The sequence below is a fragment of the Puma concolor genome, chromosome B1, assembly GCF_028749965.1.
Source record: "Puma concolor isolate L17-30 chromosome B1, mPumCon1.1.hap2, whole genome shotgun sequence".
NCBI classification, from domain to species: domain Eukaryota; kingdom Metazoa; phylum Chordata; class Mammalia; order Carnivora; family Felidae; genus Puma; species Puma concolor.
In genome coordinates, this window is record NC_141670.1 from 22,999,251 (window position 1) to 23,019,577 (window position 20,327).

Consider the following 20,327-nt stretch of genomic DNA (forward strand, 5'->3'; position numbering starts at 1 on the left):
GGGTCCAGTTTCGTTCTTTTGCATGTAGCTGTCCAGTTTTTCCAACATCATTTATTGAAGAGATGGTCTTTTCTCCACTGTAAGTTCTTTCCTCCTTTGTTGAAGATTAATTATCCATTTAAGTGTGTTTACTTTTGAGTGCTATATTTTGTTCCATTAATCTATGTGTTTACTAGGCCAGTAACAGACTCTGTTGATAACTATAGCTTTGTAGTATGAAGTGCGAGATTGTGATAGCTTTGGCTTGTTTTGTTTTTATTTTTTCCCCCTCAACAATGCTTTGGCTATTTCAGGTCTTTTGTGATTCCATATAAATTTTACAATTATGTATTTGCATTCTCTTGAAAAATGCTACTGGTATTTTGATAGGGATTACATTGAATCTGTATATTGCTTTGGGTATTATAGTTGTTTTAACAGTATTGTTCCAATCCATGAGCATGGTCTATTTTTCCGTGTGTGTGTGTGTGTGTGTGTGTGTGTGTGTGGTCTTTAAATATTTTCATCATTGTCTCATAGTTGTTGGAGTGTAAGTCTTTCACATCTTGAGTTAAATTTATCTCTAGGCATTTAATTCATGTCTTAATTTCATACAATTGTAAATGGGGTTGTTTTTTAAATTTCTTTCTCTTAGTTCATTATTAGTGTATAGAAATGCAACAGATTTCTGTGTATTAATATTCTGTCCATGGGGCGCCTGGGTGGCGCAGTCAGTTAAGCGTCCGACTTCAGCCAGGTCACAATCTCGCGGTCCGTGAGTTCGAGCCCCACGTCAGGCTCTGGGCTGATGGCTCAGAGCCTGGAGCCTGTTTCCAATTCTGTGTCTCCCTCTCTCTCTGCCCCTCCCCCGTTCATGCTCTGTCTCTCTCTGTCCCCCCAAAAAATAAATAAACGTTGAAAAAAAATTAAAAGAAAAAAATTCTGTCCTGCAATTTTACCAAATTGATTTCTTAGTTCTATAGTTTTTGGTGGAGATTTTAAGTTGTTTTTTGTTTGTTTGTTTGTTTTTTATGAATAGTATCCTGTCATCTGCAAATAGTGACACTCTTGCCTCTTCCTTACTAATTTCAGTGAGTTTTTTTCTAATTGCTATGGCTAAGACTTTCAATTCTATGTTGGATAAAGTGGTGAGAGTGGACTTACCTAGATAATGAAAATATGTTCACATTTTCTATTTATTCCTGATTTAGTCTTGAAAGATTATATGTCCCTAATGAACATATCCTTATCTTCTTCCTGATCTCAGAGCAAAAGCTTTCAGCTTTTTATCACTGAATGTTTTTAGCTGTGTGGATTGTCATATATGACTCTTATTATGTTGAGGTATGTTCCCTCTATACCTACTTGGTTGAGTTTTTTTCATGCATGGATGCTGAATTTTGTTAAATGATTTTTTTGCATCTGTTGAGATAATCACATGATTTTTTTTAATCCTTTATTTCATGTATTTCATGAATCCTTTATTTCATGTATCATGTTGATTGATTTGGGAGGTTGAACCATGCTTGCATCCCTAGATTAAATCCTGTTGATTATGGTGAACAATAATTTTCATGTATTGTTAAATTTGGTTTACCAATATTTTATTGAATTTTAGCACCTATATTCATTAGGGATATTGGCCTATAACTTGTTTTTGTTTGTTGGTTTGTTTGTGTTTGGTAGTGTCCTTGTCTGGCTTTGGTATGGGGGCAATGCTGGCCTCATAAAATGAAGGTGAAAGCAATTCTTCTGTTTTTTTTTTTCTGTAATAGTTTGACAAGGATAGGTATTAACTCTTCTTTAAATGTTTTATAGAATTTACCTGTGAGGCCATATGATCTTCAACTTTTATTTACGGAGAGTTTTTTGATTATTGATTCAATTTCATTAGTAATCAGTCTGTTAAGATTTTCTATTTCTTCTTGATTCATTGCTGAAAGATTATATGTTTCTAGGAATTGACTCATTTCTTCTAGGTTTTCCAATATGTTCGCACATAGTTTTTCATAGGAGTTGCTTATAATCCTTTATATTTCTGTAGTGTAGGTTATAACTTCTCTTTCATTTCTGATTTTGAGCCCTCTCCTTTTTTTTCTTAATGATTCTGGCTAAAGGTTTGTTAATTTTATCTTTTTAAGTAACTAGCTTTTAGTTTCATTGATTATGTTTTCTCTTCTTTTGCAGTCTCTATTTCATTTATTTCCACTCTAATTTTTTCTTCCTTCTACTAACGTTGGGCTGTTCTTTTTTTTTATTCCTTAAGGGGCTACAATAGATTGTTCATTCAGATTTTTCTTGTTTCTTGAGGTATGCCTGTATCATTATAAATTTTCTGAAAATTGCTTTTGCTGCATCCCAAAGATTTTGAACAATTGTTTCCATTTTCGTTTGTATTCAGTTAATTTTAATTCTCTTTTTCCTTTCTTTGACCCACTGGTTGTTCAGTAGAACGTTTAGTCTCACATGGGTTTGTTGTTATTGTTGTTGCTATTGTTTTTGTTTTTACCCCAGTATCTTTCTTGAAATTCTACTTTCACAGTGTTGTGGTCAGAATAGATACTTAATATGATTTCAATCTCTCGAAAATATTGAAACTTATTTTGTGGCCTAACACGTGTCTATCCTGAAGAAAGCTTCATGTGCACTTGAAAAGAATGTGTATTCTGTTATTTGAATCAAAGTTCTGTACACATCTATTAAGTCCACCTGGTCTAATGTGTCAATGAACACCAGTTTCCTTACTGACTTTTCTGTCTGGATGACCTATCCATTGGTCCAAATGGGTAGCTAAAGTTCTCTACTTGTAAGTGTATTAGTGTGAATTTCTCTCTTTATGTCTGTTAATGGTTGCTTTATAGATTTAGATGATCCTACAGTGGGTGCATAGATATTTACAGTTGTTATATCCTCTTATTGAATTGGTCCCTTTAGCATTATGTAATGCCCCTGTTTGTCTCTTGTTACAGTCTATGTTTTAAAGTCTATTTGTCTGATAGATTTGTACTGCTCAGTTTTTATTTTTTATGTTTTGTTTCCATTTGTATGGACTATTTTTTTCCATCCCTGCACTTTCTCTGTTTCTTTAGTACTAAAGTAAGTTTTTTTAAAGCAGCATATAGGTGGTTTTTTTTTTAATCCTTTCATGCCCCATGTCTTCTGATTAAATGTAAATGGACTTAATGCTTCCAAGTAATTATTGATAGCTATGTACCTACTGCCATTTTGATAATTGTTTTCTGTTTTTGTTGTCAACTGTTCTTTCTTCAGCTCTCTTGTGATTTGATGGCTTTCTTTAATGATATGCTTGATTCTTTCATTTTTTGTGTGTCTCTTACAGGTTTTTGGTTTGTGGTTAATGTAAGGTTCATAAATAATTTCCTATGTATATAGGGGTCTATATTAAATTGGGTCAGTTGGCTTTGAATATCTTCTAAAAGACTGTATGTTTACTCTTTGCACCCTGCCATTTTTTTAAAATAAGACATTGTATTTTACATCTATTTTGTGTATCTCTTAATATTTGTAGATAAAATTGATTTTAATACTTCTATCTTTTAACCTTTATACTAGCTTTGTAAGTATTTGATATATGACCTTTACAGTATGTTTGATTTATCAGTGAAATTTTCCTATCTCATAATTTTGCCCTAGTTATGACCTTTTCTTTTCCACTTAAAGAAGTCCTTTAACATTTCTTATAAGGCCAGTGTAGTGGTGATGAACCCCTTTAACTTTTTTCTTGGAAATTCTTTCTCCCCTCCAAATCTGAATGATAACCTTGCTGGGTAGACTATTCTTGGTTGTATGCTTTTTATTTTCAGGGCTTTGAATATATCATACCACTCTTTTCTGGACTGCAAAGTTTCTGCTGAAAAATCTCTTGATAGCCTTGTAGAGTTTCCATTGTATGTACCTAGTTGCTTTTCTCTTTTTGCTTTTAAGATACTCTTTATTAGTTTTTGACTTTATCATTGTCTGTATGGACCTGCATACAAAGTGTTCATATTGTTTGAAGCTCTCTGTTTTTCATGGACCTGGATGTCTGATCCCTTCCCCAAGTTACAGAAATTTTCAGGTATTATTTCTTCAAGTAAGTTTTTTGCCCCTTTCGCTCTCTCTCCTCCTTTGCATTATGGGGTCCCATAATACAAATATTAGTACACTTGATGTTGTTGCAAAGATCCCTCAAAATATCCTCATTTTCAAAATACTTTATTCTTGCTATTCAGGTTGGGTTCTTTCCATTACCCTGTGTTCCAGATCACTGATCTGTTTTTCTATATCCTCAAATCTGCTGTTGATTCCCTCTAGTGTATCTATTTTCATTATTGTATTCTTTAGCTCTGGTTGGCTTTTATGTTTTCTTTCCTGAAGTTCTCACTGAGGTCATCCATTCTCAAGTCTAGTGAGTATCTTTATGACCATTACTTGGAACTCTTAATTAGATTGTTTCATTTATGCATTTCTGAGATTTTTGTCTTGTTAGTTTGGACATATTCTTCTGTCTTCTCATTTTGTCTGTCTCTCTCTGTTTCTATGCTTTTTGGAGGTCAACTGCATTTCCTGGTCTTGAAGGTAGTGGCCTTAGGTGGAAGGCATCCTGTAGGGCTCAGTAGGCATCTTCCTGATCCTCACTGGGGCTGCCTGCCAGGTGTGTTGGGTTGGTAGCTGCTTTCAAGAGAATGCCAGTCCTGACAGCATTTAGGTGGTTGAGCCCCACTGATTTGCAGAGGTCCCAGAGTTAAGCTCTGCTGTTATGGGGGCTCAGCTTTCCAGTGCAGGTCCCCAGGGCTAGGAGTGCCCCATATGGGACTTAATCCCTTTGTTCCTCATGGAGGACCTCCATACCTATACTATCCCTCCTGCTTGTGGGTTCCCACTGTGTCTCTGTTTTGTGCGTGTGTTTTTTGTCATTTTCACTGTCACTCTGAGTGAATTGCATTATATGTAGGTGAAGCCTTGATTTGTCTGTAAGAAGAGGTAAGCTCAGAATCTTCCTAGAATACCATTTTTCCAAGATTTTTCTACAGAACTTTTTGATCCTCCTTTTTACTTCTGTAGGATAGGTGTTAATGTTCTTACTTTCTAATTTTAGAAGCTTGAAAACTATTTTTGTTTTTCTTAGTCTAGCTAAAGGTTTGTCAATTTTGTTCAAGAAACCAAGTTGTGGTTTAATTGACTTTTTTTTTCTTAAAAAAATTTTTTTAATGTTTATATATTTTTTTGAGAGAGTGAGAGGGAGTGTGAGTAGGGGAGGAGTGGAGAGAGGGTGACACAGAATCCGAAGCAGGCTCCAGGCTCTGAGCTGTCAGCACACAGCCCGATGCAGGTCTTGAACTCATGAACCACAAGATCATAATCTGAGCTGAAGTCGGTTGCTTAACTGACTGAACCACCCAGGTGTCTCTTGATTGACTTTTTCTATTGTTTCTCTATTGTATCTCTAGCTTGTTTAGGTCTCCTCTAATCTTTATCATTGCCTTCATTCTGCTACCTTTGGGTTTAGAATGCTTTTCTTTTTCTAGTTCCTTAAGGTGTAAAGTAAGGGTATTGATTTGAGATTTCCTTTGGTATGTAATTTTATATAGTTATATCATACTTTAAAAATCCTTTTGACAAATCTTTCCTTTAGGTGGAATGCTAAATGCATTTATATTTAATTACTCATAAGGAATTCTGTCATTCTACAACTTGTTTTCAACATGTGTTATATATATAGTTACTCACTTCTTCCTTTACTACTTTGTGGTTTATATTAAATTTATAACAATCTAGTTGGAATTAATAGCAGCTTACATTTGATAGTGTATAAGAACTGCTCATGTACAGTTCTATCCATTTGTTTTTATGAGGTTATTGCCAAATTACATCTCATGCCCTGTGTCTGATTTTGTGTGTCCTGTTGAGTTGCTCTAGGGACTTCTTCAATTCACTTACGGTGTTTCCACTTTTAGAATTTGTATTTGACTCCATTTATAATTTTTATTTCTTCATTTATATTCTCTACTTGGTGATACCTTGTTCATCTGGTTTCCTTTAGCTCTTTGAGTACATTACCGACTTTAGGTAAAGTCTTTAGGAAGTTGAATTGCTGCTTTAAGGACAGTGTCTGTTAACTTCTTTCCTGTGTATGGGTATAATTTATACTTTGTATGTTTTCTACACTGGTCATTCTACATACTGTAATGAAGCAACTCTAGAAATTGGATTCTGCTCCCTCTCCACAACTAGGTTTTGTGGCTTGCTGTGAGTTTGTAGCTATTTAGTGAATTTTCAAAACTGTTTTTGTAAAATTATGTTGTCATTTGTGGTCTGCGAAGTTTGTGTTTCATTGGTTTAGTGGTCAGCTAGTGGTTTGACAGAGGTGTCCTTAAGTGCCTGCAGACAAAAGAGAGAAAAAGAAACAAGAAACTAGTCCCCTGGGCTTTTGCAGACTGACTCTGTTGGGGCACCTTGAGCACTTATCCAGGGAGTTTACAACTGTGCTCTAGCCTTCATGTCTTGCTTGGGCTGGGTGTAAACATCAGCAAGAGGCAAAAGCTTAGCGTCTTCTCAGATCTTTTCTGAGGATGCATCCTGATCTGGGCTTTGGCACGTGGCAGCTTCTCAAAGCCTTTATTCCCCAAAGTAATTCACTCTCCAGCTCTTCCTTTCATTCAGGCATTCAGTCCTGTGTCTATGTCTGTCACAGCTGTTACCATGCTCCTGCCTGAGGCAAAAATTCATTTCATTATTTCAGAGAAGCACCCTAGTAGCCACTTTTCTACCCTGAGGAATTTGAGTTAGGTCAAACAAAGACAAACCCCTTGCCTGAATTCTCCCAGTAATCCTCAGGTCAAAACACTATTCTTTAGGAACAGGAGCATTCTGCCTCCTCTACAGTCAGGTACACAGGCTGCCTGGGTAAGACCACTGCTGACTGGGGAGACTAAGATTAAAATGCCATTAAACTATCCATCTGAGTTTCAGTCATATTTTGTTTAAGCATTCATAGGGTTGCTGTCAACTTTTCACTATCTTTCAGACTTCAAGCAACATTGAGGGACACTGCCAGTTTTCCTAGTGTTTCTGTGGAGTGCATGCGTCCTTAGAGTTTTTCATCTTGCCATTTTCATTGCCTATATGTATGCATCGTTTTTAATGGAATTACACGTACCAACAAGTGACCTGATTTTCCTATTATAGTCCGAATGTGTGATACTTTATTAAAACTTTGTATATACGTAAGACTGTTATATGATAAAAACACAGCATATATATATTTCAGACGTAAGTAGATAACAAAAGGAGTATGGAAAGATTCATAAATGACATACGGTCATGAATTAAATAAAGGAATTTAGAGGCTAACATGAACATACTTGTACCATTTTAGTGTGACTACTATGGTCCCCCTTTTCCCACTCTTAGAAAAATTCTATTAGATAAATTATTGGTTTGACCCAGTACAGCTTCTTGCTAGAATATGAAAAACCTCGTTTTAATATTTTAAACCGAATGGTTAATGAGCTCTGAGGAACACTGTCTCCTAAAGTCCACTCAACTGTTCTGTTCCTCGATGCTCTAGTTAATGTGTTTGCCTTTGTTACCAGTACTTTTAAAATGCAGTGTTTACTGTGTTTCATCTCAAAATAATATGCCTTGTTTAGAAATAACTACTCTGTTCACATACCTTTAGGGAGGTTCTCCTAATTGCAAGAAAGGGAGTACTTGTCAAGCTCTATGGTTACAAGATCTAATCTCCCTAAATCACCATGCTTGTTGGATTGCTAATTGACAAGGGATATTACTGTATACGCAAAAGAAAATGACAGTATACACACAACACTCCTAGGCTTACTCATGTGAAATATCTGATGAAAAGAACAGTCAGCTGAGCAAAATGCAACATTTTATTCATCAGATGTTAGAAATTAAACTCCTTTAGATGGAACTTTATGTTAAGATTTTTTTATTCTAAGTAGGAAAGCCATTCTTTTTATTCTAACTGGAGATGGTGAAATATACCAGTTTTTAAGGGAGTCTTCAAAACAGCAAATAGGGTTGAAAAGTGACGCTGGAGGATATAGCATAGTAGATACAAATTAATTTTTCAATGTGAATTGTTTGGCAAAGGTAAAGGTAGCATATATCACATGTGTGGTTTTCCACATGCAAACTTCTGAAAGCAAACTCCATTTGAACCACTCTTTGTAGTTTTTGCCTGTAGCACTTTCCAGTAACAACTTGTCTTGAGGCAGTTTATTTCCTTCTAGAATCACTTCCCTAATGCAACAACAGTCTAGAAAAGCAACAACTTTGTAAGCTATAAAATGCTAAAAAAAAAAAAAAATTGTCTTTATAGTTGACATAAAATTAATGTTGAGAGGAAATTACATAATATAGGCTAGAAAACTTTTACTAATATGGGATAGGGAAGTTCTCCTTACCTGGGCCATTGTCTGACTTTGGTCACGACTGAACACTATGTTAAGCTTTATAGAGACCAGATGTATGTTGTTTAATAAGAACTCTCAGCCTTAAGGGGACAGACCAACGTAATTATAATAAAGATATGTTTACATGTAAAATCTGGTCTCAAACTTCAATTGCATGTCTTTTCTCAAAGAATCTTAGAAACTGTAAAAATACTCAATGGAGTTACATGTACATGTCAAGTGCTACGTAGGGATAGGCATTAAATAAATGATCATGATCATTTAATGCTTTTCCATAAGTGACATTTCAGTACTAAACCTATCAATCTTTGAACAGGAACTAGGGGACCTAATGTGCTTTTTAATAACAGATTTGGGAATATGTAGTAAGGTGAATATAGTTCTGAATTACTATGCAATTTTCACTGCATATCATGTTTTGACAAGACAGCTTCCTGCTAGCACACATACTGCCCTGGAATTTAGCTTCATATGCCCCTATAGGCTTTGATATTTCCCATTCTTTATTAATTTCATAAAGGTACAAAATAAGTAAATTCAGTGGATGTACACCTGGTCCCTGTTTGAAACTGTGTGCCTGAAACTCCTAACCAACAAAGTTCTCCATGGTCTATTATTTGGATCTTAATGAAAATTAGATGACAAAATCTTAAAAAAAAAAAAAAAAAAAAAAAAAAGAAGAAGAAGAAAGTTGATTGAGCTGATTGTGTTTCTCAACTGTTTAGCACCACAGAAAATAAAAATTCAGGTTTGAAAGTTTGAAAGCCCGGTTACAGGCTCTGTTTTTCTATTCTTTGCAGCTTTCAGCTTCTAGTGCTTTTGTAAGTCAGACAAAATTTATATTCCTGTCTACTTTACAGGGTTGTTGTGAAGAAAAAAAAAAAAAAAATCTACCAAAGCGCTTTATAAATTAAAAGAGGACATACAAACATAATAGAAAGCTTCACTGAGTCACCCATGTACAGGATGACTGCTCTCTAGCTATCTGGATTCAGGGAACCAAGTTGTAATTGCAAACTTTTACCATGGAACATAGGGAAAATGGCCACACTGGGTTAGTTTTGTAGTTCTAAGTCTGGATTCCTGGATTTTTCCTTTTTTTATAGTCTAATTTTGGTTTCATTTTACACTTTCCAAAGACGGAAGACAAAGAAAAAGTATGACTAATTCCCCCAAACTCTGGGGCCCAGCAGGTACATAACCAGACTTCTCTGATTCCAGGTTCATCCAAACTGCTGGGAAGTTTCCATGTCTTGGGAAAAGCAGAGAAGGCTAGGGAAGCCCATTGCGCCCCACCCCTACAGAAAGAATTCTCAGTGAGTCTATCACAGTGCTCTAGCTGAAGATGTATTTAAAACTAAAGAGGGTTTCAACTTAACATCTAAATTTTAAAACGGTAGCATTTCAGCAACCAGTCAGCTCTGAGAACTCGTCCCGGAAGTGAAATGAGAGAAGGACTGCTCTGACGTCTGATAGCTCTAAAGTCAGAGAGGAATTAATGTCTAGTTTGGGCGGGAGGCTTCCCTCATCTGATGCCTTCAAGCTTGTTGATTTGGTCCTGTTTGCTTTAAAATTTGTATCTTAGGAAAAAACCTCCACTTCCCAGGTTAGGCTTCCAGTTACAGGCACTATTCATCCAGCTCCCTCTTTATCTAATTATGATTAATAAGAACAAAACATTATTTCTAATCATACACGTATCCTTTATACTGAAGTGACAAAGAGTAGAGTTTCACTGTGACATTTTCATGCATACACCTTATCTCTGTACAACCTTAAGGATTCTTTAACATATATTTCATAGTTTCCTCTTACTAACATTGTGGTTTTCCTTACTAATGAGTGAACAGTTCTAACACATGAATTGATAATTACATTGTCATTTATTTCAGTCCTAAGGCATACGCTGACTATAATATGCTCGAAAACATTTCAATGTCTCCTTTGTTCTTTCCAGCGCTAATATGAAATTGAACCATCTACTTCCGTAACTTAAATTTACCAGGAAAACTCACATTTAAAAAAAATTACACAAGAATAAGCTAGATTATCACAATGTGGAAATGAACTCAAGAATTCAAAATATATCTCAGGAACACTTTATCTTCATGGTAAACATTCACTTTATGCAAATCCCACTTGGCTTCATTTAATTAAAAAGCTGAAAAAGAAAGAAAATTATATGCTGAAAATAAGGAAACACAATATGCTTTTTATTCATTCTAAATTACTACATGTAAATGTAATATAAAATGTCATAATTATAATTAATTCACCTCATTTTCCTTTCTTATCGGGGCATTTTCTCTGAACTAGTTCCTGAAATGGGGTCACGCTTGTGGGGAGAAGAGGCAGGGGTGGGAGAGATGCTGATAAGAACTTGAACTAGTGGTGTTTAAGTTTGGGTAAAATACCCTGTTTCTATGAACTGCTCTCATTGCTGGTTAGAGCATAGTTAAATCAGCATTTGAACTGGCAATGTAAGTAAAAGTTAGAATGAAAACTGTGGATGGATTAAAACAAAATTCTTTTTTCTCTTGAATCCGCAATTCATTCACTTACACAAAATAACTGAACACTTGATCTCTTTCAAATGAAACATATAACTGAATTATATTGAACCAAAAAGAACGTACATGTAAATGGTGTCATCAGATTCTGAGGAAACACAAATGGATGCTTGTCCATACAGAAATGAAAGCAGAAGATCGCTGTTTTTAACTTCCCTAAGCAAAGTTTTAATCTATGAACAGAAATAGAACTTGTAGAATGGTAAGTCAGTTTAAACAACATTGACTGACTTTGTCTGAGATTTGTACCTTTTTCTAACACGTGGTGGTTTTTTTGTCTTGACAACACAACTTTGGGGGACAACCAGAGACAAACCACGTTTTAACTAAACATTAAAACGAAAATGAAGTTAATGGTTGCTATAGCTGAAAAGCCATGTAGCTGGAAAACTAAGCTTAGTAAGTTTAATATTTGGATGTTTATAATATCCTCGTCATATATTTCTTGGTCTTTCTGAACCTCGGTTTCCTCATTAGTGAGAAGAACGTTTGTTTGGATGATTTCCAGAGTTCTTTCTAGAGCTTGTACTTTACAAACCTAGTGACACGATGTGCTCAAAGTAAACACTATTAAAAAAATAAAACCTTACATAAAATCTGCAGTAAATACTTAAAATGTTATATCATGTAAATTATAAAGTAAACATGCTATGCAAACTAAAACAATTACTCTCTATATCTGTCTCTGAGGAATTAGTAAAGGGTGGAAATCATGTGCTGATACCTAGATGCAACAAGACCTTGCTTCTGTTTTCAAACTAGCAAGTTCTGGCTGAGGTACCGCAAGGCTAACCCCCTCTGAGAACAAGAATGTCCGCAGGAAACGTCCCCGGCGCATTCAGCAGCGGCTGCCGTTCAGGCCACACAATCCTTAACACTGATGGCAATGCACGTGGATGTGGCCTTTGGAGAGGAACTCTGGCATTTTCCGTCATGCATTTTAAGCTTCCCCTAAAGATTAAAGCTAACTGAAGAAGGAGGGTTAATGATAAAAAGAAAACTTGATCATAAACAATTTAAAATGTAAAGTTGAAAAAATTATAACTTTAACAAAACTGAGGATTTGTAGGGTGTTGGTTTTTGTTTTCTAAACATGGTCTGAACATTTCAAGGTGTGGTGCACTAAAGATCACCTTTTATCACCGCTAAAAATACTTTACCGTAAGAGCAAAAACAGTAGTATGACCCCTGTGATCATCTTATACTTCCTAACTTTTGGGAGCTGGAAAAGCAAAAAAGATTCTATCATTTTTAGATGTTAAATTTACAAAATAAAAGGATCTCTGTATCTTCTTAATATTAAAATGAACTAAGAATCCTTAGTTACCACATTATTGGTTCATGCTAGGGATTTTTCCCAAACTAAAATACTTATTTCTTCTAAAAAGCTGTTAAAACAATTCTTTTGTGCAATGACAAATATATATTTTATCTTGAACTGATACTATTGTTCTACAATGAAGGATAAGTTTAACAGAGTACTTCCTGTTCTTTTATGGTTAAAATCCTTTTCATAAAAAGCGTTGTAAGTTTACAAGTGTTCGAAGACATTGGACAGCTTGAAGCCTGTCAAAACTGTTTGCTTAAAATGCTTCTTAGAGAAGGGTACACTGTTATTCTCTAGGTAATCATTCAATATCAACATGAATATTAATATTAAATAGCCAACGTATATTCCAGTATGAATGTTTCATATGGATTTCACCACTCGGGACTTGTCCCTCAGTCTTACACATCAAGTTCTGACAAGATTTTTTTTTTTTCTTTTTATTTACCTGTCTAGTAATTTTAGGGCATAACAGTTCTCATATATTTATGTTTCTAATAATGCTTGGATATTATCTTTCCAATAATGCTTACTGTAAAAAGGTATTAAATACTTGTGTAATACGAAAACTGTTGAATAGCAAACCAGAGTAGCCTCCTCTTATTTGAAATGTATTTTTCAGGGCTGTGGCTGCTTTCCTCAGAGAGGGGGCAGCTGCCTTGGGTGCCACCAGCAACTTCTGTCTAGACTCTCCTCCACCCTGTCATGAATGGTTTTCCTCACAGTTCATGGTAGTCGGCACGTGTGTGACAGACACTGACTACTGTGACCGGCTTTGAAGTGACTGTATGTATGGTCAACGAACTCAAGTAGTAGTAGAAGTTGGAGGCCAGGCTGGTGAGTTCTACACAGGAGGATTAGAGAGCCGGGTAGAACCAGCACAGTTAGGTCCCAGAAACTCTCCCTTTTTCTAGCTTAAATGGGCGCAACTATTCCCTTCTAGTCTGTGTAACTTGATTATTGTTTAGAGCACATCACTGATGCAGAGGAGACTGTGTATACAAAGAAGGGGTGGGATGGAAATCTCAAAACACCTTCCAGGTCCGGCTCTTTCCTAATTACTCCCTCACACTAGCACACATTTTATTTACATAAAAATGTAGTCCTTGACTTGCTGAGAACCAAGGTTCTAAAAGTTGGTAGCAAGGTTATTATCTGAAATTCAAAATAAGTTTTTCTAGAGCAACATTGTTTAAAATGGTAGTTATTTTCTCAAATTTGGGCCAAACATTGTCCATCTCCATCAGTATTCTGCAAAGACTTATTGACCACCTATCGCATGCGAGAATATCATGTATAGAAGGGTGGTCGTAACACATGTAATGACTAAAGGTCATGGCCATTATATTTCTCTTCCAGAGGAAAGTAAGACCCAGACAAAATTAAGTATAGCACAGTGATATACTTGATATGATGGCAAGTCAAAGTGTTAGAGGAATTGAAAAACAAGCATATAAGGCAAAACTCTGACTTTGAGAATAAGTTAAATGAAGCGATAGTGGCTTAGGCTAAAGGGGCTGAGTGCAGAAATGTGCCAAAGAATGACAATAACATTGTGTTGTATTCAGTATGTCTAAATGAGGAGTCCGTACACTTTTTGTAAAAGGCCCAGAAAGTGAATACACACTGTGGGCTAGAAGTCTCTGTTGAAACCACTCAACTAAGCTGTTGTAGTGCAAATACAGCCCATAGACGATATAGAAACAAATGAATCTGGCTGTGTACTGATAAAACTCTTGACGGATACTGAAATTTGAATTTTAAATAATTTTCACACATCACAAGATATCCCCCCCCCCTTAACTTAGAACTGTAAACACACTTGCTAGTTGACGTGGCACACAAAAATGGCCAGGTGGCCAGATGTGGTCACAGGCAATAGGTGCTGACTCGTCTACTACTACGTCCTAGGGTATGATGAAGGCTGTGTGTGTTATAAGAAGAAATAGAGAACACAGACGGAATCAAACTTGAAAGAATTTAAGGTGATGGATACAATGGAGTTATTATGTCGCTAGTAAAATCATATTGTAGAATACTTAATGGCACTAAAATCTATTCACGATGTATATGAGAGGGATAAAGTAGCTTGTAAAATATGTATGGTATAATCCCTTCTTAGGTTCAAAAGATAAACAAGCCGAAGAATTGACATCGATAACCTAGGTGTTATGAAAAATTTCATATTTTTTTTTCCTTTTTGCTTCTCTAGATCATGTAAAGGAATATGTATTAGCTTTTTCCCTCTTTCTTGTTATTATCCATTAATGGATTTTGATAAAGCAACATAATCTGTGCATATCTTAAATTAATTCTGTATTACTCTAGAATAAGTGATTGCTTATGGAAGATAATGACTATACATTGGGAGATAAGCTTAGGGGATAGTCTGAAAAAGGCCCACGTGTATCAAGAGGGCAGCAGTGGGAACAGAAAGTGATGGAGGCCCAGACGAGTGACTCCTCTAGGCCTGTGAGAAGAACGTCGTCTTAGGGAAAATGGAGAGAAGAGCAGAAAATAGGTTTGGAGCACAGAGGAGGCTGCCCTTTAGCCGTGTGGGGGGTGAGGTGGTAATGTGGTATTCAGGTCTGGTTCTAGATCTCAGGTGAAAGGTGGTCAGGATCTGACTTGCATATGGAAGTGGGAAATAACTGGGAAGGAAAAAGGAAGGTGTAAAAGTATCATGTTACAAAATCCAAGGTAAAACGTTTCAAAGAGGAGCTGGTCAACCAAAGTGCTAGAATGATTATGTGGGTTGTAGAACGAGAAGAGACCTCTGGTTTTGGTCACTGGAGACACTGATTATATGCACAGCATGTTTATTCCTTTTTTCTTCCTGTGAAATATTTAAATAGGGATGAAACAGTGGCGTGCATTTTGTTTTTACTTACCTTAAACTGTCTTTTGTTGGTGTTTAAAAAAAACCAGCATGTACACAATGCTCTTAAATGAATGAATTCTGTCCAACTGGGAGCTTGTTAAGTTCTCTGAGCTCTTCGGGTGGACACAATTTTCTTCTGTACTATACTTACTGCCTATTCTCAAACTAGGTCAGGGAGACCTGATTACAAGACACTCTGTCTTACAGAAATCATTCATGTGTTCAATCAGCAGTTGCTCACACTTCATTTTGGTTTTGAAAAAAAAAAAAAAAGTATAGAAGACAGGAAAAGCCTTGCTTCTTTCCAGACAGCATGGATGGCCCACTACTTGATTTTTCACTCCTGTTTGGCCTTGTAGTTGGTGGAACTCAATGATTCCTATTCTTGAGATTTTTTTTAACTTTTACTCTCTATTAAATGTTCTAAGGGACTGCAAGGGAGAAGTACATTATGGCTGTTAGCTAGGCCTCTTTAAACTGCTTCTTTGCTTTGTAATAATAAATTACTGAACCCAGAAAAAGTTTCAAGTCTGAAGGAAACGATCTAAAACAAGGCCTAAGGAAATTTAGGACTTTATTAGGAGAAGGGAAGAGATCTTTGAGTATGGAAACCTTTCTATATCTATGGTCGCACAGGGCACCAGGGGTCAAATCTACTGCCAAGGCCACTTCTCTACACGGCCTGAACACAGAGAAACTTAGTTTGTCTAACATGATTATTAATGATTAGACATGATCAGGAATGTGGATACTATTTCTGGGGTAAAACATAAAGCTAGTGTGTGGACTAAGGTTGGGGGAAAGGTGAAGAAGCACAAAGTCTTCTAGGCCATGGGAGCTCCCTATGCTTTTCCTGTTTTCAGTGGGTTGCTGGATGGTGGAGAAAGTTGCACTTTCAAGACCGAACTGACCCTCGAGAGCTATCTGTGTGTGTGTGTGTCTGCTCAGACTATGTGTTCTGAGGTTGAAGGGCTTGGAATGTGCCATACAAAACGTCAAGGAACAAAACAAATTTCTACAAAAATTATTTTGGTCTTATGTAGAGGTTCCTAGTATTTACTGCTGAAATTACCAAATGTTGATTAAAAATCTTAGTACAGAGGGGCGCCTGGGTGGCTCAGTCGGTTGAGCATCCAACTTCAGCTCAGGTCATGATCTTACGATTTGTGAGTTTGAGTCCCGTGTTGGGTTCTGTGCTGACAGCTCAGAGCCTGGAGCCTGTTTTGGATTCTGTGTGTCCCTCTCTCTCTGACCCTTCCCTGCTCACACACACACTCTCTCTCGAAAATAAATAAACATTAAAAAATTAAAAAATCTTAGTACATATTTCAGAGACTTGTATTTTATTTTATTATCTTGACATTTTCATTAGTTGAAAAAGGGCTGAGACTACATCTGTCCTAGGCAGAGTTCAGTATATTTCTGTCATTTGTTTTGGTTCTGCTTTCCTCCTTAAAGTAATAAAACACAGGTAACTAAATGAAATTACATTTTGTTTGGAGTGGAGTGTGTATGCACATATAGGAGTATTTTAAAAATATACTGCTTGTCAGATGGTTAATTCCATGGGTCAGAGTCTATTGCTTGAGATTTGTATCTGAGGGCTTGTCTGTAAAGCCGCTACGCACAGTAGCCCACGACTGGAATGTGGGGTCTCACAGTTAAAAGTTATCTTACATCTGTAAAACGATAGTTTGCTACAACTTGTCTTACTCATGAGATAAATATTATGGCCTTTATTTGAAAGATGAGGAAAACTGAGGCTCAGAGAAGATTAAAAGACTTGCCTGAGGTTACAGTTTTAAAGTGCCATGGTCCAAATCATATCTTCTCACTCAGTCCAGATCACTTTCCAACACACCACAATGAAATACAACAATATGGAAAAAATAGTCCTTAAGATTCAATTTCCATTTGCACAGTATTATTACAAGATTTAGCACTGTATTCCTTATCTATACAAGAGAAGGGCCAGACAATGGTGCCTTTAGAGCATTCCAGCTCTTCCCCGAATCCTCTCTACATCTTTGGTCACTTATGTCATTCTTCAAAGCTGGAACCCAGCAGGAGAAAGACAATCCCAGTGAAATTCTTAGCAGTTACATGTATTATGGGCTGATCACCACACCATTTTGATATTATTTTTATATCTGTACGGCTCAAGGCTATATTTAATATGGTCTCTACAGATGAAAGATCCACATGTAAGATATAGAAATTAATGTGATACTGCTATAATACTGTACCCTGGGATTTTTTGGCCCTGCTGTACTTATTCAGTATCATACTTTTCTCAAAATTCATATGGATAGCTCTCATTTCCAGCTATTTGTGTATTTTCCATTACTGAAGGTAAATCCATTTTTTGTTACTCATTATCTCTCAAAATAGCCAAGGACATCAGGAAATACAAGTATTTTTTTAAAAAAACAATAGAAGATAGTTTCTATGTCCATTATACGCAATTTTAATTAATAATAGATTTTTAATATTTGATGTCAGCCAGCTAAGAATCAATCTGAGTTTGCAATAAGTATCTTTATAGCTCTGGTTTCTGAAATAATTATCTTTCAACACACCACACATCCCTTTAGGTGTGTGGAATACCCTGACAACTCCATGGGGTGTCATTTGATGTGAATTCCATCTTCTGGAGTTGTGCAATGTGGCAAACCAGTACTCTTTTTTCCCCACTACTTTTCTATCTTAACGGTTCCTATTGCATTTAGATGATGAATAAATAAAAAATGTTTTTGAGTTCAACGTTCAACTAATATGAAGAGCACCTACTATGTGCACAGCACTTTGGAGATACAAAAAAGGTATTTTCAAGGACTTCTCTCCATAATACCATACAGTATTACAGAATGAAAATGACTTGAATACATGAAACAGTTCTGTATGAATACTTAGTGAAAAATGTAATGAAGTAAAATGCTGAACACAAATGTAATGAGGTAAAAAGCTGAAGTTATTGTAAAGGTAAGATGTAGGCGAAGCAATATTTATTGAGAAGCCTACATTTCAGGCTCTACGAATTATATAATTTTTCCCCCACAACATTCTGAGACAGGTGTTCTACCAAGTTTACCAATGAAGAAAGAAGCTCAGCAGAGTTAAGTATCTTGGCAAACGATACAGCATTAACGTTAACGTGACACAAACCTAACAACTGAGCCTGTCTCCAAACCCCATAAAGAAACTAAAACACTATTTTAGAAATGAAGAAAAATAAGACCAAGAACTTAAGTGACTAACTCCAAGTCTCAAAGTTAGTGAAGAGAGGGTCTAAGATTCAAACTCCGATCTGTGTGACTGCAGAGTTAGAGCTCTCAATCGCTATAATATACATTAAACTTGAACTCCACTCTTCTGACTGTAAATATTATCTGTCCATTCTGCCACTCTCTCTCTCTAAAGAGTTTTATAAACAGGAAGCGAAGTGGTAATTAACAGAGAATGGTTCATTTTAGTTTTTTACCAAACGAGAGACATGGGTCATAAGTACTTTTATGGAAATTTTTTGATTTTTTGTAGGTCAAAGTGTGTCCCTGAAAAATAATGGTAAATTACCCATTACTGAAGACTATCGTGTATCACTACTAGCTCTTTGCTTTTCTTTGAAGATGGGACAAGCCTAAAGTTAATCTTTATTTAATATACAAAAGGAATTCATTGCTACTTCTGGAATAAAATTTCCTTTCTGAACCATGGCTCAGATGGTAATTAGACCAAATTCTTAATAATCTTGATATTTCACTGGTAGTTTCAAGGGACTCAGGAGTCCAATTAAGTTCATCAAAAGGTTCAGGGAAAATCTGTTCTTCACTCAACTGAATCATGCAAATATAAAACAGTTACTTAATCCTCAGTGTAAAGAAAATCCTGCTTAGGAAAGGAGATTAAATACAAATGAGTTTGAAATATTTACATCTGAATTAATGATGATAATTAGCAACTTAGTTATTGAATAATTAATACTGATAATTAACAACTTACAGTTATTGAGTAATTAATACTATGTGGCATTTACCATGTATTTGGTAATGTGTTAAGTAATCTACATGCATTCTCTCATGTAATCCTGACAAGAGTCTTATGAAGCATGTACATTTTTTTTCCATTTACAAATGAGAAAACCAGTGTTCAGAAGAGTCCAGTAACTTGTCCAAGGTCACACATCCAGTAACAGATCAGGAATTTAAATCCAGGAAGTTTGCTTACTGAAACCTAACAGAGAACCTAGGAGAGTTAGTGATGGTGTGAAACCTACTGATACTGTAGAAAAACAACAACAAAAAAACCCCTAAGACTAAAATGTGGGACAGATTGAAGGAAACAGGATAAATATTTCATGCAGATCCTATCCCCTTCAAAAGTTAGAAAGATCAACAAAAATAACAGCGTGAAGTACTGAGAAAATATCATGAAGGGTGTAAGGGTTTAAGATTTTGCGACGTTTAAGATCGAAGTCAAAACAGAAATAAAACACGTAAAGATGACTACATACAGAAGAAATGAAAGACTGTAGATTAAACAGAATTCAAAATTATGAGGAACTAATAAAAATTCAGAACTGTGTTCAGAATTACCTCTAAACTATCAGTGGTATTTTTTGGATACAAAAGTTATAATTCTCAGACATTGTAATTAAAAGGGAGAACTAGAACTGACGTCCCTGGCTAAAGGTGATTTTTAAATTAGTGTATGCTGTTATGTTCAAATGTGCATTTTCACGAAGGGAGAGCTTAACAGTTTTATCCACAGGACAGGTATTATCCGCGGTAGGCAAGCAGCGGGCAGTTTTTTCATTCGTTTTAAAGGAAAAAAGTGTACTTGTCCTTGCAGTTCATCTCAAAGTCAAGGATCTGGTCTTGGATGAGAAATCATTCTTCTATTCTCTTGCAAGCCCACTTCGGTGTATGTCTGCCACAAATGAGTACATTGAGTTAGCCCTTGGTCCTCAGGGTTACACGCAGGGCCTCACCCTCTGTGAAGACGGATAGCCACGAATGTCTTTCCGTAAGTTCTCAGACCAGCACGTGCCTTCGGGAATGTTCGCATGTTTTCCTTTTCCTCTGATGATGGTGTCCTAGATCTCATTCTCTCGTTCCTTACAAACTGCTTTT

General features: G+C 36.0%; 1 protein-coding gene across 6 annotated transcripts in view; it reads right to left on the reverse strand.

The window, feature by feature from the left end:
• Positions 1 to 20,327, reverse strand: part of TUSC3 (tumor suppressor candidate 3) — a 305,682-nt gene that overhangs the window by 8,827 nt on the left and 276,528 nt on the right. For 2 of the 6 annotated variants that reach the window (XM_025933019.2, XM_086703303.1), the window contains one exon: positions 7,857 to 10,581. The exons of 3 other annotated variants lie outside the window; for them this stretch is intronic. In XM_025933019.2, the coding sequence (XP_025788804.1) occupies positions 10,566 to 10,581 (16 nt within the window). In that variant the 3' untranslated portion in view covers positions 7,857 to 10,565. Of the gene's footprint in view, positions 1 to 7,856; positions 10,582 to 16,985; positions 17,047 to 20,327 lie in introns of those variants that run through there. One more of the 6 variants, XM_086703300.1, reaches the window with a different exon arrangement.